This window comes from Aquarana catesbeiana, linkage group LG05 (genome assembly GCF_042186555.1).
Source record: "Aquarana catesbeiana isolate 2022-GZ linkage group LG05, ASM4218655v1, whole genome shotgun sequence".
NCBI lineage: Eukaryota > Metazoa > Chordata > Amphibia > Anura > Ranidae > Aquarana > Aquarana catesbeiana.
This window is the reverse complement of record NC_133328.1, coordinates 224,023,342-224,041,827: the sequence shown is the minus strand read 5'-3', so window position 1 is coordinate 224,041,827 and position 18,486 is coordinate 224,023,342. Positions and strand designations below refer to the sequence as shown.

Below are 18,486 nucleotides of genomic sequence, written 5' to 3'. Positions count from 1 at the left end.
ATTGTCTCCCCACATTTGTGTGGGCTCTCTCTGACTTCTCAATTTTTCTCCTGTAATAGCAAAAATTACTAGTAAGTCAATTGGCTTCAACACTTATTCATCCCTTGCACCTGTTTCTTTGTGGCTAGACTATGGTAGGCATATGAAGCTGTGAACTCAACAGAAGGCAGGGGCTAATGTTATTTTATTTATTATTGCACTGTATACATACAGTAAATAGTGGCCAAACAATTTTAGTTTAGTTTTCTTTTGGAAAGGACAAGTACAGTATACAGCTATCATAGAAATTAAAGTGTATGTTAACCAAAAAAAAAAATAGATCTATTCCTCCCACTAATACCAATGATGGGGCACTATTCTTCCTCCTACTGACCACAAGGGCTAGGTATTATTTTTTTTCTCCCACTGACCAACAATCCTGAGACATTGTTTACTCCCACTGACCTCAGTAAATTTTCTACTACCAGTGGCAGCAGTGTGGCTGAAGTCTGAAGGACAGTAGACCGGCTCTTTGCTTCTAAGCTTCTTTAATTTGCTTGATAAAGGGCTTCTGCCTGCAAGTACTATCTGCAGATTCAGTGGTGCTTTCTCATCTCCCTAAACTAGGGGTCTCTAAATTTTCCAGAAAGTTTGGAGACCCCTGGTTTAGGTTGTTGAGAAAGCACCACTGTATCTGCAGAAAAAAACTTGTAAACTTGCAGGCAGAAGCCCTTTATCAAGCAAATTATAGAAGCTTAGATTTATATTCTTCCTCAACTGCACTAAACATGACATGCCTTATCTGCTTACATTAATTTTACCCCACATGGTCTTACTGAAGCATAACACACTTTTACTGAATGTGATAATTTAAAACAGGTACACACAAACAAAGCAATATGCCTTTTCATATTAACCATAAAAAAAAACTCACCAACAGGTTCTCAGGTTTCAGGTCCCTGTGCACGATATTCTTGCTGTGAATATATACTAAAGCCTTGCACAAGTCAGACATCATAAGTGCTGCATCATGTTCAGTAAATTTAACGCTCTCAGTAATAGCATCAAATAAATCCCCCCCTTTAATATACTCCAATATCAAATAAATTTCATTGTCAGTCTCAAAATCATCAATAAGTTTTACTATGTTTGGGTGGGAAAGCATTTTTATTATGCAAACTTCATTTTTAATTATATCCTCTTTACCTATTAGTTTAGCCTTATCAATAATTTTCATAGCATACTCTTCATTAGTTTTTTGAAGTCTACACTCTTTGACAACTGCAAAATTTCCATCTCCAATAGTCCTGCCAATCTCATAATTTATTTGTACATCCAGATGGTCTTTTATACAACATATTCTGCTAGTGCCACAAACTGTCTTTTCATCTTCTCTTCTCGGCGGTCCACCTTCAATCTTTTGTTCTGTTGAGTCAACATTGTTCATTATGTCCTTTTTACTGTTGGATTCATTGTCCGCCACTATTCTGTCTACTTTTATTTGTATGTTTTCCTTTGTGTCTTCCAGGAAATCTTCAATAAGCCTACCACTAGGTTTTATTAATAAGCAGTCAGAATTCTTCCCACCCAATTTTCTTCTGTCTCTTTGGCATTTATTTTTAAAGCACTCATGCCTTTGCAGACTATGACTTTGCATTCTGGAATGAGGATAATGTGTTTTCTCATACAATTCTATGCTGCTGTCCCCTCTTTCCTGTACTTCATTGGCATCTCTTTTGTTCCTACATCTGTTATGACAGTTTGTACATGTTAGCAATGGCCTTTCTTCCTTACAGCTTCCAATTGGTAATATCTTACACTTTTCATTCAAAACAGCATTGCCTGATGATTTAGCTGTGTTCTTTTCAGTGTATAGTCTATGCTTGATTGTAATCTCCTTACATTGCTCACATTGGTTGGCACAATCTAAACTTGAAGTCAAGACTTTATTTGGTTTGCAATGGCAAAGTTCAAGTTTTTTCATTTTCCCAGACAAATTTTCTTGATGACTTTTGATCTTTTCTTGTTTTTTGGTTTTCCTTGTTACTTCTGGCTTTTGTTTGACATAACCCTTCGCATCATGTTTGATTGTCAGTCTTGGAGACATAGTGTTGCATTTGTTGACCAAGTCTGTGTCTTCGTAGCCACTATCTATAGTTTGTCCATTTTCATTTAATTTGCATCTGCGTCTTTCATAATGATCTGGGTTCTTTGTTAAAAGCCTATCAGGATAAAGTTCATTAAACACAATTTCAATGCATTTCATGGTCAGCTGTTCCTTACCCAAAGCTATAAAAATGTCATCCCCACGAAAGAAATCACACACGCTACGTATTTCTTTGCCTTTCAGGTTATACAATTTTCTCACATGGTCATTTTTCCACCTAGGCAATCCCAGGGCTTCAGATATATCGGCAATAAGCTGCTCAAAGGTCTGCACTGACCTTCTATTCAAAAGCAAAGTGATTTTCTTCAGAGGGTGATTTCCTGGTTTAACTACTGTCACAATTCTTGGTTTTACTGGACTGTTCTCTGAATGTATTGTGTGAAAACCATTTCGTGAGTGGAAATACGGTGATGTATAGCTGTTTAGTCCATGGAATGGTTTTCCATGTGTTGCATGGCCTATAGGTGGACATGTGACTTGGTGTTTCCTCTCTGTAGGCCTTGAATTTATATTGGTATATAAATGATGAAACAGTGTTTGATGACCTGAAATAATGCAAACAAATATACGTTAAATAAAAATGTATACTTCAAAGGTTGAATAGGCTATGGGGGTACCTCATCCCGTAGAATATTTTAAAAGATAGGACTGATATGGAGGACTTTAACGGTACCAGTAAAGGACATCTAAACAAAATAATGCTAAATATCTTTTACAAAATAGTTTAAAATATTAGACACATAAAATCAATTGATCATATTGAATATTGTTTAAAGATACTGGTTATTGGACTGCTCTCCCTTGTTTAGATGTCCTTTACTGATACCTTTAAGTCTGCCATATCCGTCCTATCTGTTAACTAAAAATGAGAATTGTAATATAGACATATCTATAATAAATATATAAAATTCAGGGTACCCAGTTCTTTAGAGTTAAACACAAACTATAAACAAAAAACAATAATATCCCTTAAAGAGCCTTACACATATTGAGATTGACTCCAAGCAATCAGTTAAATACACAAATTTAACGCATACAGTAAATATATGCATTACCTGCCAAAGTTTTTTTTACTTCTGTCAAGCCATCCTGAGATTTACACATTCTTATGAGACAACAAAGACATGTTAGTGTCCTGTGTTTTTTTTTTAAAGCAATACAGTCTGGTCAACTCAGTCCCCACAGCCTGTAACTGGACAATGAAGGAGATATTATCAGGCTCCTTGTCAGCCTATGTGCAAAAAGAACACCCAAAAGTCAGATACAAAGCCAAATCCAAGCCAAAAATAAATAATATACATACCTGCATTAATATATTTTCTTTTATTGTGCATAATCATGGGTTCAGTATTAAAATATGTTTTTAAAGCTGCTAGTTCTAATGTCAGTCCATCCGTCTAAATCCAAAGTTTTCTCTGCAGAGGCTTCACCTGGCCCCTAAATTATGCCTGAATTCTACATTAAACACCTTTGTCCATTTCCAGGTAAATACTATTACCTTTGTGAATCCACATTCTGGGCAAAATCTTCACAAGTGTGGTAGGCACATGTCTACATGTAGTATTTTTTTTATCTCTTTATCTTACAGCAGCATCTTTCTCATCAGATCATTCTTGAAAGTCACTGCTCAAGTGATCTTTAGCTTTAAGTTCCTGTCCAGAAGACCAGGAGCTAGTGGCTCCTCTCTCATCAGCGCAACCAGTCTCCTCACAGCCCCCATGCAGTTCAAGCAGTTTTTTGGTTGACGGCATATTCTAAACTAAGGAACAGTGGGTGGCCAGATGACAGAGGTGTGTGAGTATTATGGTCCATGACAGAGGACACAGACCAGGCCAAGTGATACTCAGACAGGAAACTAACATCCCAATGCATGGGTTGCATAGTTCCCTGGTGTTGAGGAGAGAAAGGGGGAAATGACACGTGGTGTAAATTTTTGCTCAAACAGAAGAGGGGAGGAAGAGAGAGGTGCCAGGTGACCACTGGGGTAGCACAGTTTCTTTGAAACAAATGAAAATTCAGTAACAAATTCCAATCACAGAGGGTGTCAAGTGTGGAGGTCTGGGACTGGAGGAAGCGTTCCGATTGGCTGTTCCATCCCTTGTGCTGACAGGTGGTTACTGGTTTGTGACAGCTTGCTCATCAGCGTCCTCCCCTTCCATCCACCAGAGCCCCCGCCGCAGCGAGAATGGACTACCCGATCCCGGGCGGGATCATTTTCTGAGCTTCCTGCAGTCTCAGACCTCCACACTCGACACCCTCTGTGAGTGGAATTGTTACTGGTTTTTAATTTGTTTTCAATAAACTGTTCTACACCAGTGGTCACCTGGCATTTCTCTCTCTCTCCCTTCCCTCTTCTGTTTCAGCGCGGGTTCCCAGACCCTAGTACAGGCAGCCTTGCTCCCACTGGAGACTACAGACAGCTTCATCATTATTGACTTTATTTATCTTGACACCCTTACTATGTATTGGGACTAAGCACCAGTGGTGGCTGGTGCTCACTATTTTGAGGGGGTGGCACAAACTAACACCAACACCCCCCACCCCTGCACACGTGGAAGACGGACTGCGAAGGTCATCCTAAGACTCCCTGGCCAATAGGGGCTTTCTGATTGGCCAGAAAGAGAATAGCGAATATTCCTTCGCTATTGTCACACAAGTGGGTGTACTCGGAGCACGTCCAGTGCCCCGCATGTAGATTAGGGTGCATGTGAGATACTGTGTGTATATATATATATATATATATATATATATATATATTTATATATATATATATACACATATATATATATGCACAGTATCTCACAAAAGTGAGTACACCCTTCACATTTTTGTAAATATTTTATTATATCTTTTCATGTGACAACACTGAAGAAATTACACTTTGCTACAATGTAAAAGTAGTGAGTGTATAGCTTGTATAACAGTGTAAATTTGCTGTCTCCTTAAAATAACTCAACACACAGCCATCATTGTCTAAAGCGCTGGCAACAAAAGTGAGTACACTCCTAAGTGAAAATGTCCAAATTGGGCCCAATTAGCCATTTCCCTTCCCAGGTGTCATGTGACTTGTTAGTGTCACAAGGTTTCAGGTGTGAATGGGGAGCAGGCGTGTTAAATTTGGTGTTATAGCTCTCTCTCTCATACTGGTCACTGGAAGTTCAACATGGCACCTCATGGCAAAGAACCCTCTGAGGATCTGAAAAAAATAATTGTTGCTTTACATAAAGATGGCCTATGCTATAAGAAGATTGCCAAGACCCTGAAACTGAGCTGCAGCACAGTGCCCTGACCATACAGCTGTTTAACTGGACAGGTTCTACTCAGAACAAACCTCTCCATGGTCGACCAAAGAAGTTGAGTGCACGTGCTCCGCGTCATATCCAGAGGTTGTCTTTGGGAAATACCTGTATTAGTGCTGCCAGCATTGCTGCAGAGGTTGAAGGGGTGGGAGGTCAGCCTGTCAGTGCTCAAACCATACGCTGCACACTACATCAAATTGGTCTGGATAGCTGTCGTCCCAAAAGGAAGCCTCTTCTAAAGATGATGCACAAGAAAGCCCGCAAACAGCTTGCTGAAGACAAGCAGACTAAGGACATGGATTACTAGAACCATGTCCTGTGGTGTGATGAGACCAAGATAAACTTATTTGGTCCAGACGGTGTCAAGTGTGTGGCGGCAACCATGTGAGGAGTACAAAGACAAGTGTTTCTTGCCTACAGTCAAACATGGTGGTGGGAGTGTCATGGTCTTTAGCTGCATGAGTGCTGCCAGCACTGGGAAGCTACAGTTCATTGAGGGAACCATGAATGCCAACATGTACTGTGACATACTGAAGCAGAGCATGATCCCCTCTCTTCAGAGACTGGGTCACAGGGCAGTATTCCAACATAACGACCCAAAACACACCTCCAAGATGACCACTGTCTTGCTAAAGAAGCTGAGGGTAAAGGTGGTGCACTGGCCAAGCATGTCTCCAGACCTAAATCCTATTGAGCATCTGTGGGGCATCCACAAATGGAAGGTGGAGGAACACAAGGTCTCTAACATCCACCAGCTCCTTGATGTCGTCATGGAGGAGTGGAAGAGGACTCCAGTGGCAACCTGTGAAGCTCTGGTGAACTCCATGCCCAAGAGGTTTAAGGCAATGCTGGAAAATAATGGTGGCCACATAAAATATTGCCACTTTGGGCTCAATTTGGACATTTTCAATTAGGGGTGTACTCACTTTTGTTGCCAGCGGTTTAGACATTATTGGCTGTGTGTTGAGTTTTTTTGAGGGGACAGCTTCGGGTACTGGATGACTAAAAGTGGATTATATTTAGCGACAGGGAACCAACAAGAAAGATTATTGTGAAAGGTATCCTGGAGTTGGGCTTTAAAACTGAAAACATTCACAATCTATCAGCATACTGGAAATACAAAAAATAATCTGTTATAATGCATACACCGTGAACCGAGTACTCTAATTTTACTTCTCCCCACCTGCATACAATTTAACCTAGAATCTGAATAACATTTGGGGGTATCTGTGACAAGTAACATTAACACAGAACACTGTCTTTGCTCCTCTCTGCTCGGAGATATGCATGTCTGATCCATGTGCTCCTAATGAACGAGTTTTAAATACTGATGTTACTTTGCTTAAATTGCACACATTCTTCCATTATGTGCAAGGTGTAATCTACATCAGGTAATATAAGATCGGTAATGACACTGGTGGTTTTAATGTAAATAATTAACAGTGCTAGTGAAGTGCAAGAGAATGGTATAACTAGGGCTGATCTCAATACGAAAATGATCTGTACTGTAACTAAACTCTCCTTATTACATTTGCATAGTGTGTTGGAAATAAATCTTATCACAGGCATTCCCTTTCAGTAAGTAAATTTTACATAGGGAAAGTGTATACCATAGCAAACCATCAACCCAAATACTTCAATTTAATAATACTTGGAATGCAATCACTATTTGTGATATTTGGAAGTGATATTTGCATTTTTATTTGTCTTTAGCTTACTGCTAAAGCACCTTATAATGATAAATACTCTGGTAAGAACAGATGGTAAGGTTATACTGTCTTGCCATTAAGAAGCCTCATTTGGCTTTTTACATCATTGTTACACAATAAGGGGATGTATTATTTCTTTTTAATTCACGTGTCCAGGTCAGCTCTTGTTCAGTGGAAAAGGGGCATGTAAATTGCAGGCACACATTCTCTACTAGTGTATTTCATCTATGACAGGCTCATAAGGTAAATTGTAGAAATCAGTGGCGGCCCGTCCATAAGGGGTGCAGGGGTGGCGCCCCCCTCAATCCATGCGCCTGGCTCCTAATCTGCATGCAGGGTGCTGGACGGATGGATTTCAATGGGGGTTTTTTTTTAAGCACATGATTAGAGCCTGAGGCTCTAACTGGCTCAAAAAAAGGATGGGCTCTGGGCACAGAGCACTGCACCATGAGCCCACCCAGTTGTGTGACAATAGCGAATATTCGCTAATGCCTTCCTGATTCTCCTCCCGGCCAATCAGGAAGCATGTCTTGAGACTCGATTGGCCGAGAGGAGAAGCGTTCGTATTGGCTGCCGAGAAGAAAGCCGCCGAGGAGATGCAGGGTGAAGTCGCCGAGGAGGAGACGCATGGTGAAGCCGCAGAGGAGGAAGCCGCCGAGGAGGAGACACAGGGTGCAGCCGCTGAGGAGGAGGAGACGCAGGGTGAAGCCGCAGAGGAGGAAGCCACCGAGGAGACGCAGGGTGAAGCCGCCGTGAAGCCGCAGAAGAGGAGGAGCCGCAGGGTGAAGCCGCTGAGGAGGAGGAGACGCAGGAAGGGGCCGAAGTTGCCCATGATGACCTAGATGGGGTAAGTGCGGTGCTGGTGAGTGGACGAGCGAACGACACGGGGGGTGGCAGGTTTGACTGATTGATCGAGCTGGGGGGTGGTCTGTTTACCGCCCCCCCCAAAAAAAATGGAGCACCAGCCACCACTGGTAGAAATAGTATCACTTAAACAACATTTAGGGAGTAGTGTCAATAAATATTTCTACTTTAAGTGCACCTGTTGTGGCCTAAAAATGTCTAAGATATAGCAATACAGCTAAAATGCCTGAGGTACCTTACAGTATATGCAATTGACTTAAAAATGTATGTGTGTCGCATTTGATCCCCATGAATTTTAGGCCCAGGACTTCACTTCACAGGGTTCTCACCTCTATTTACTACCCAATTTTTAAAAACAAAAGTCTTTAATGGCCACTAGGGATCTGATATTTAATAGCTGAATAACAATGAAGGAAGAAAGCCAGCACTGAGCCAATGAGTCTTTGCTGCAAAACACAGTACTGTCAAGTTAAAGTGGTTGTAAACCCACTTAAAAAAAACAAAAACTAACACCTACAAGACAAAGGTATAATGGGCTAGTATGCATAGCATACTAGCTCATTATATAATACACCCCTGAGATCGAAGTCCTCGCTGCGGTTCCCGTACAAAGCACCGGCCGGCAACATTACTCCCGGGGGTGCCCCAGACGACGTCAATTTATGACAAAATGTACGTCGGGTGGACAGGACATGCTGACGTCATTGCGTTAGACCTTCCGAGCGAACGGGCGCTCACAAGCCGGCCGGCTATTCATGCTTTTTTTATCTACATTGTTTGTAAGTGCAACCTTTATCTTTTATGAATAAATCTTTTAATGGTAATACACTATGGGAGCTCTGTTTTTGTTTTCCCGGCCAATACTTGGTACCCACTTCCATATATCCTAGCGTGTGTCGGCGTTATGGAGTCCCGGTTGATGTTCTGAGTTATCCATCTAGGATCCCCACATTAAAGGCCTTGGCTGGGTGTATAGCCACAAGCTGTCATTTGCTTGCCTTCTGGTAAGCGCATATTTCTTACGGTGATCAGCACTCAATGGTGGTGGAAGATTACATTTTATTGTCACAGCATTTTTATCAGATATAAAAATTGTGTTTTGTAATTGTATTTTCATTATTATTCTTATTTTTATTTAGTTAATATTCACTTATATTTTTTGGGCTGTCATTTATTATCTTGGATTTATCACATATACCACTACTATTCATTTTTATTTTTTTATTTTCTTATTTTTATCTCTAATTTTCACTTATTTGTCTCACATTGGTTTATCACCATTATGTACATCAATTTTTAGCGCGGCTATTGTTTTTTCTATATATGTATACTACATAAATAAAATAAGATAAATTAGAGCCCGATCCAGTGTATCTACATGAAGATCCCCAAAGCAGGAAAAAAGAGAGAGAAGGCAATCTGGAGTTCTGGATGTGCAGCCATTTCTTTCTTCTTTCCAGGGTGGGAAGGCCCCCAGGGCGGATGGACTACCATCCGAGTTTTATAGCAATTTAATTGGAGATACTTGCTCCCAAACTAATTTCCTCCATTTCTGACTATGAGACCCTGGAATCGTTGCCTGACTCTATGAATGAGGCCATTATTGTGCTGGTTCCCAAGCCCGGCAAGGACCCTCAGGACTGTGCGTCTTACCAGCCCATCTCTCTCCTGAACATTGACGCCAAGATCTTTGCCAAGGTCCTGGCTAACCATCTGTCCCAGGTGATTGAGGACCTGGTTGATGTGGACCAGACCGGATTTATGCCAGGCAAGGGAACTGACATAAATATTAGACGCCTCTATTTGAACCCAACTCCTCATGATAATCAAGGCTCTAGAGTTATCGCCTCCTTAGATGCCGAAAAGGCTTTCGATTTGGTGGAGTGGTTATATCTCTGGGAGGTTCTCCATCGCTTTGGGTTTGGCCCCAAATGTATTCATGGGATCCAACTGCTCTATAATGCCCCTAGGGCGAGGGTTCACACAAACAACTGTCTCTCTGACCCCTTCCATCTTTTCCAGGGTATGCGGCAGGGCTTCCCTCTCTCCCCTAGTTTGTTTGCTCTGGAGCCCCTGGCCATTTTGATCGCTCTGGAAGTCCTGGGCCTTCAGCTGGGAAAGCTGGAAGAGAGGCTGTCCCTGTATGCGGATGACGCTTTGCTATATCTAAATGATGCTGGACCCTCGCTGATGGCTGCTCTTCAGATTTTTGATAATTTTGGTAACTTTTCGGGCATTAGAATTAACTGGTCCAAGTCACAGTTTTGTTCCCTATTGACGCTGATGCTGCAAAAACTGCCGCCCCCTCCCCTTTACGCTGGGTGAATAAATTCCGTTACCTTGGGTTTATAATAACCAAAGATCCATATAAATACTTGGAGAAGAATCTTCTTCCCCTGATGGCTACCCTGCGGACTAAGTGTTCCTCCTAGACTAGCCTACCTCTTAATCCATTAGGTCAGATAAATCTCATTAAGATGGTGATGTTGCCCACATTCAACTATTTCTTCAGAAACTGTCTGACTTGGATCCCTGCTTCCCTATTTAAAGATATTGAGAAATGTGTGGGGTCCTTTCTGTGGCATGGCATGGCTCCTCGTTTAGCACGCTCCACCCTATGGCTTCCGGCCCATCTCGGGAGGCTAGCCTTGCCCAATTTTCAGATCTACTACTGGGCTGCAATGCTAGTGACAGTCCAGTGGTGGTTTATCGGTTTCAAATCCAATGCTGCTATCTGTCTGGAGGCTAGTTGGTTGGGCTCCCTGACTGATCTGCAAAATTTTGTCTACAGAGGCCCACGGGCCTATCAAGGGACTCCTGGTCCAACTCAGGCTACATGGAGAGTGTGGATGGCTGCTCAGTGGAGGTTTCTACTTCCTAACCAGTGGTCACCGGTCCACCCACTATGGGGGAACCCCAGTTTACCACACTTTAACACCCTGCCAGACTTGCAGCTGCAGCACGCCGATAGGGCACAATTTCCCCTGGCACCTGTCCTCCAGGCTGATCCTATGGAAGAACTGCTCTCCCCTGGTGGCCTAGACAAGCCTCTATCCACTTTATACGCTGCACTTCTGGGTACTAACTCCCCCAATATGGACAAGTTATGGGAGGTGTGGCATGGGGACATACCATCACTAGACAAGAAGGACTGGGAGGACTGTCTCAATTAGGGTCCTAGACTGGTCATCACTTCCTACTCTCCTACTGGATCTCCTACACCGCATAATCCCGTCCGGGATCCCAATTGTCCTAGATGTAAAACATAGGTGGGGACTTTTAGCCATATGTTCTGGGATTGCCCTGTTAAATCATCCTTCTGGTCAGCTGTGTTTGGTGAAATCAATACTAGGTTATAGCTGTCCCTTGTGGTGGCACCGGAATTAACACTGTTGGGGGTTCACGATGATGCACAGCGATCTCATCATCTAAAACTATTGATCTCCTACCTCCTATTTTACGCAAAAAAGGAGCTTCTCCCAAAATGGATCTCACTATCTCCCCATCCCTCTCCTCCTGGGAAGCACTGATTGACGCCGCCCTACCTATGTACAGAATTACAAATATGAATAGGGGACATCAGTGGAAGTATGGCTAAATATGGGCCCCATGGACCTCTACCTAAGGCCCTTACAGAATGTTTGCTTTGTCTTATTCATCAGCAATTTTCCCTTCTTTGCCCAAGTTCTGTAGTTATTTTTAATGTCAACATATTAAGTAAGATATATATACCATTGGAAATACCCTTTTTCTCGTTTTTACTGCCTATGACCAATGTATTCGGTTTTGTTTTATGTCAGTCTGTATGCTGTGTTTACCCGACATGACAACAACAAAGCACGTTTGTTTAAAAAAAAAAGGTAGTTTTCAAATATACACTCCCCGGCCACTTTATTAGGTACACATTGCTAGTACCGGGTTGGAACTCCTCTTGCCTTCAGAACTGCCTTAATTATTCGTGGCATAGATTCAACAAGGTGTTGGAAACATTCTTCTGAGATTTTGACATGATAGCATTGCGCAGTTGCTGCAGATTTGTCGGCTGCACATCAATAAAGCAATTCTCTTGTTTTACCACATCCCAAATGTGCTCTATTAGATTGAGATCTGGTGACTGCGGAGGCCATTGGAGTGCAGTGAGCTCATAGTCATGTTCATGGTACATTATCCCAGTGTTTCTCAACCTTTTTCCAGTCGGGGCACCCTTAAAAAGTATTTTCAGTCTTGAGGCACCCCAGTCCAAGTATCTCACGTTACTGTGTGTCGCGGAACATGTGCAAAATCGCACTCGTTCCTGACACACAGACAAATGCTCTGCTCTTTAGGGGTGCCATTAATTCTTAATGGTACCTTACACATTGGAAAATGTGGGGTGCTTTTGGTGCAGTGCAATTTAAAAAAAAAAAAAGTTCGGGGATTTCCTTCCCTGAATTTTTGTGGTTAGGGAAGCCCATTGAAATGAATGGGCTGCACTGCACGCAGCATGCAGCAACACAGATGTGAACCAAGGGCTTGTTCACATGTCGGGTTGGAGGGGTGGTAAAAGCACATGGTTAAGCTGTTTTTACCACCCCCAAATTCTTCCCCTTTAGCTGCAGAGACAACAGCTGGGGGTGTACACATGTTGTGGCTGCAGCTGGAGGTATACCCAGGGTGAATGGGGCTGAACTGCAACTACCCTGCAACTGTGTACAATGCACGGTTGCGGTGTAGTGATGCTGCATTAAAACAGGTGGTAAGGAGGCAACATAATGCCTCTTTACCGCCTGTCAAATGCCTCTGAAAAGCGATCTGTGCATAGGTTGCTTTTCAGAGGAGAAGCAGTCCTTGCTGCTATCACAAACAAGACCTACAAAAGCAGTTCTGATGGTACAGGAATGGAGGGGGTGTCAGGATTAAAAGTAACATACACACACACATATACAGACACATACACGTGCACACACGCATACAGACACATACATACAGACACTTGTACATACGCACATGCAGACACGTGCACACACACATGCAGACACATGCACACACATACAGACACACATACAGACACATGCACACACACACACACACACACACACACACACATGTACAAACACACATACACACACACACATACAGACACATGCACACACACACATGTACAAACACACATACAGACACATGCACACACACACACACACACATGTACAAACACACATACAGACAGACACTCACATGCACACACACATACAGACACATGCGCACACACACACGAACAAACACACATACAGACAGTCACTCACATACACACACACACACACACACGTACAGACACACATACAGACACACATACAGACAGACACTCACATGCACACACACACACACACACACATACAGACAGACACTCACATGCACACACACACACACACACACACACACACACATACATACAGACAGACACATGCACACACACACACACATACAGACAGACAGACACTCACATGCTCACGCACATACAGACACATGCACACACATACCAGACATGCACACACACGCACACACGTGCACACATACACACACACACACACACACATACAGACACATGTACACACATGCACACACACACAGACAGACAGTCAGACACTCACATGCACACACACACACAGACACATGTATAAAGCCCTTTTAAAACGAATCTAGCTTCTAGCACAGTACCTTTCCAGTTTCCTCATTCAGCTGGGTACTGCACTGTAGGGGGAAGCAGAGAGCAGAGCACACTCCCCTGCACTTTACTATCACTTTGCTGAGTTCGACGGAGCTTCTCACAGTGCCGATGTACAGTTCGGCAGGGGATCGGGAGATCGGGCTCATCTGACAGCCCTTCTCTCCCCTGATCCCGCGGCACACCTGAGAACCTCTGACGGCACACCAGTGTGCCGCGGCACACTGGTTGAGAAAGGCTGCATTATCCTGCTGGAAGTAGCCATCAGAAGATGGGTACACTGTAGTCATAAAGGGATGGACATGGTCAGCAACAATACTCAGGTAGGCCGTGGCATTTAAACGATGCTCAATTGGTACTAAGGGGCCCAAAGTGTGACAAGAAATTATCCTGCATACCATTACACCACAAGCCTTAATTGTTGATAGAAGGCAGGATGAATCCATGCTTTCATGTTGTTCATGCCAAATTCTGACCCTAGACTCATCATAACAGGCAATGTTTTTCCACTTTTCTTTTGTCCAATTTTGGTGAGCCTGTGTGAATTGTAGCCTTAGTTTCCTGTTCTAAGCTGACAGATGGGTCACCCGGAGTAGTCTTCTGCTGCTGTAGCCCATCTGCTTCAAGGTTCGATGTGTTGTGCGTTCAGAGATGGTATTCTGCATACCTTGGTTATAATGAGTAGTTATTTGAGTTACTGTTGCCTTTCTATCATCTCAAACCAGTGTGCCCATTCTCTTCTCACTTCTGACAGCCACAAGGCATTTATGTCCACACTAATGCTGCCCACTGGATATTTTCTCTTTTTCAGACCATTCTCTGTAAACCCTAGAGATAGTTGTGCGTGATAATCCCAGTAGTTCAGCAGTTTTTGAAATACTCAGAGCAGCCCTTTTGGCACCAACAACCATGCCACGGTCAAAGTCACTTAAATCCCCTATCTTTCCCATTCTGATGCTTGGTTTGAACTTCAGCAAGTCATCTTCACCACATCTAGATGCCTAAATGCATTGAGTTGCTGCCATGTGATTGGCTGATTAGCAATTTGTGTTACCAAGCAATTGAACAGGTGTACCTAATAAAGTTGCCGGGGGTGTATATTTCATCTGTGTATTTATTAGGATATAAAAATAATTGCAGTTTTCTCTTGAGGTTCTTCACCAGTAATTACATTTTTATTGCCAGTCATTTTTACAATAGACTGTCAAATATACATGAATGCAAAGTGAGCTTGTCATAAAAATGGTGGAAAACCATAAAGAAAGCTGGATCTGAGCCACCACCATACAGATGCCAACTTACACACCATTCATTAACTAAGAAGGTGCGCCTAAAGAGTCACCCCTCCTCCCAAAAAACTAAACTTCAGCCTGATGTTAACAGACACCAAGCACTTGAGTCTTCAGTGCCCCAAGAGTAAGAGGTTACAAAGGGATATGTGACGGATCCCTGTCACGCGTCGCTTGAGTGCTTCTGTCAGTACACAGCTTCCTCCAATCTGGACCTTCAGATTTCAGATTTTTACAGCCGAATATTGTAACCAAGATCCAGTCGAGACTAGCTCAGTTACACAGCTTTAACACGGACTGTTTATTAGAACAAGAATACAGTCTTATATACAGTTGAAGAGGAGGTTCCCCCCCTCCTGCTCATATTACTCTAACAATACACCTGTAACCAGAAACATAAATTAACATGAGCTAACTAGTCCCTTAAAGCAGCTAAGGTACCTCAATGCACACCTGGCTATTGTTGTGATTAATCAGGATTTCACTACAGGTCAGACTTGTTGTCACCGAGCTTCACACAGTAGATTATACATTATCCTAAGTATAAACACAGGACACCTTCTCACAATAGTAGGAGCTCAAGTAGGAGTCGGCCCATCTCCTACATTGTACAGAGGCCAATGTGATCAGCTCTTTCAACATGTTGAGTTCAGAATCAAACAAACCAAGAATAGTCTTTATATATATCCTGGGAGATATTGTTGATAAATATTACTGTCCCATTTTAAGTAATCTAAGCCATATTTTCTGTCACCCTGTGCCCCTAATGGACACAGGGTAAGAGACGTAGGAGGTGCATGGGGAGCTGAAACAAGGGTTTCCCAACCCTAGAAACTAAATGAAGGGTTGGGACTTTGAATGAAGCATGTACTATGAAAATAAATAATTGTTCGTAACAGGTTTATTCCATGTATTAATGAATAATTAAAACCAAACCAAGACACACAGCACTGAGTCTGAAAATGAATTTCATATATATACATATAGAGTCAATACATATATGTACACACACATAAATGCAAAGGCACAATAACACATAATAGTTCAATGTAAGTAGCTTAAAAAATGGATAATAACATGATAAAAGGTAAGTATCTAGTCTGACCTTAGATGGGCACAATATTGCACATATCTGGATGTTACTGTAAATAAAAGATGCATGGGTATAGCATCAGTAGCTCGACACGTTTCGTGGTTGGTTACCACTCATCAGGAGAAATTGTGGCCAAAAGCCTATAAAATATAAATAATGGGTCAGACTGATTGCACAAATAGGCATGTAGGTTAAGTTAAGGGGAGGTGATATAGCATCCACCTATACTTACAGAACTAACCATGGATCTCGGGTGTGGCAGGATCACCCACAGTGGGCTAGGGTCAACAACCGGCATGGGAAGCGGCATATAAAGGCATGGCATCAGGGAACAGAAAAAATATTGTGCTGATGTGGTGTGATTGGACCATCATCAAACCATTCAAGGTGATATGGGATTGATCGTCCCAAACATCTAGGGAAAAACAAAATGTCACTGTAAATGGGTGAATGTATGTTGAATAATTAATGTGGGTTCCCATCATAAAATCTATGGTGATAAGGGATAGGTCTGCCCCAACACCATGGAAATTAGACAGTGATATGAAAATGAGTGTGTGGAAGCCATGTAGAACTAAAAATTGGGCTGGGGTGTCAAATTATAAACAGTGTGATAAAAGAAAATTTGGTAGAGTTTGGGATGTTGAAAATTGTGAAGTGAGTTGAGAAAGAATGAGTTAAAAAAGGGGTGAAAGGCAGTACCACCTGCCAAGGAGGTTACCTGGAGTCTAGGTGTGAGGAGCTTGCGTGCATGTATTAGCCATGCCAAACAAAAAAAGCAAATTCTTTTCCCGTGATGAGGAGTCTAGTACTCCACTCCAGCCAATAGTGTGCCACCAACGTCACGCAGGCTGGTGGGAGGGGGGGGGGAGGATGCCAATAGCTGGGTGGGCATCGCCCAATGCTTGGCCCCAAAATCCTCCGCCACACAGCCACAGATGGATGTACACAAAGCACCGGCGCCATGACGTCGACCTAGTCGATGTCATTCATCAGGCGCCTGGTGCGTGATGTCGATGCGCAGCAAAGTGTCAGCCCGAGCCCTCAGCCAAAGGATAAGGAGGGAGGGGGCGGACACAAGGTGCGCATCGCAGCTCTCAAATTTGTCAGAGGGACCACAGCCCCACCAAAGCAGAATATTTTTTCTGTTCCCTGATGCCATGCCTTTATATGCCAACTCAGTTCCCATGCCGGTTGTTGACCCTAACCCACCGTGGGTGATCCTGCCAAACCCGAGACCCATGGTTAGTTCTGTAAGTATAGGTGGATGCTATATCACCTCCCCTTAACTTAACCTACATGCCTATTTGTTCAATCAGTCTGACCCATTACTTATATTTTATAGGCTTTTGGCCACAATTGCCCCTGATGAGTGGTATCCAACCACGAAACATGTTGAGCTACTGATGCTATACCCATGCATCTTTTATTTACATCAACATCCAGATATGTGCAATATTGTACCTATCTAAGGCCAGACTAGATACTTACATCTTATCATGTTATTATCCAATTTTTAAGCTACTTACATTAAACTGTCATGTGTTATTGTGCCTTAGCATTTATGTGTGTGTGCATATATGTATTGAATCTATATGTGTATGTATATATATATATATATATATATATATATATATATATATATATGAAATTAATTTCAGACTCACAGTGCTGTGCATCTTGGTTTGGTTTTTATTATTCATTAATATATGGAATAAACCTGTTACGAACAATTATTTATTTTCTTAGTGCATGCTTCATTCAAAGTCTCAACCCTTCATTTAGTTTCTTATCAGAATCAGGGATGGAGGTAACCTTGACGTTTTGGTCATGGACCTCCTCCACATCGACTGCCCCCACGGAGAGCCACTTTCCATGGGGGCATCCGTGCGGGTTTGCTCCCAAGTCCTGCTGCTGCATCCATTGATATGAACAGCAGGACTCGGCCCCGCCTCCTGTGTCACTGGATTTGATTGACAGCAGCTGGGGCCAATGGCTCCTGCGGCTATCAATCTATCCAATGAGGACCCGAAACAGCGGCTGTAACTGCTGGCCTCATTCTCGTCGCTGGAAAGAGCAGGTTCAGGTAAGTAGAAGGGGGGCTCTGGGAGGCAGCTGCAGCACAGAAGATTTTTCACCTTAATGCATAGAATGCATTAAGGTGAAAAACCTCAAGACTTTACAACTCCTTTAAGGAATCATTGAAAAAGTTATCTGGCTCTGCTAAGGCGGTTCACATGCAATCAGAGCCACCAGTGGGCACCCACGAACACCACCCAGGGTTTAAACGAAAAGGAGCGCCAGACATTTGTATTATCTTACTGATTTTACTGAGTTTATTACAGTTTAAGTACACCTTTATTGCCCTATACTTGCAGTGGTTTA

General features: G+C 42.7%; 1 protein-coding gene across 1 annotated transcript in view; it reads right to left on the bottom strand.

Moving 5' to 3' along the window:
- DCLK3 (doublecortin like kinase 3) overlaps positions 1-18,486 on the bottom strand; it is a 59,326-nt gene that overhangs the window by 25,902 nt on the left and 14,938 nt on the right. The window contains exon 2 of the mRNA XM_073630593.1: positions 914-2,691. Coding sequence (XP_073486694.1) covers positions 914-2,691 — 1,778 coding nt within the window. The remainder of the gene's footprint in view (positions 1-913; positions 2,692-18,486) is intronic.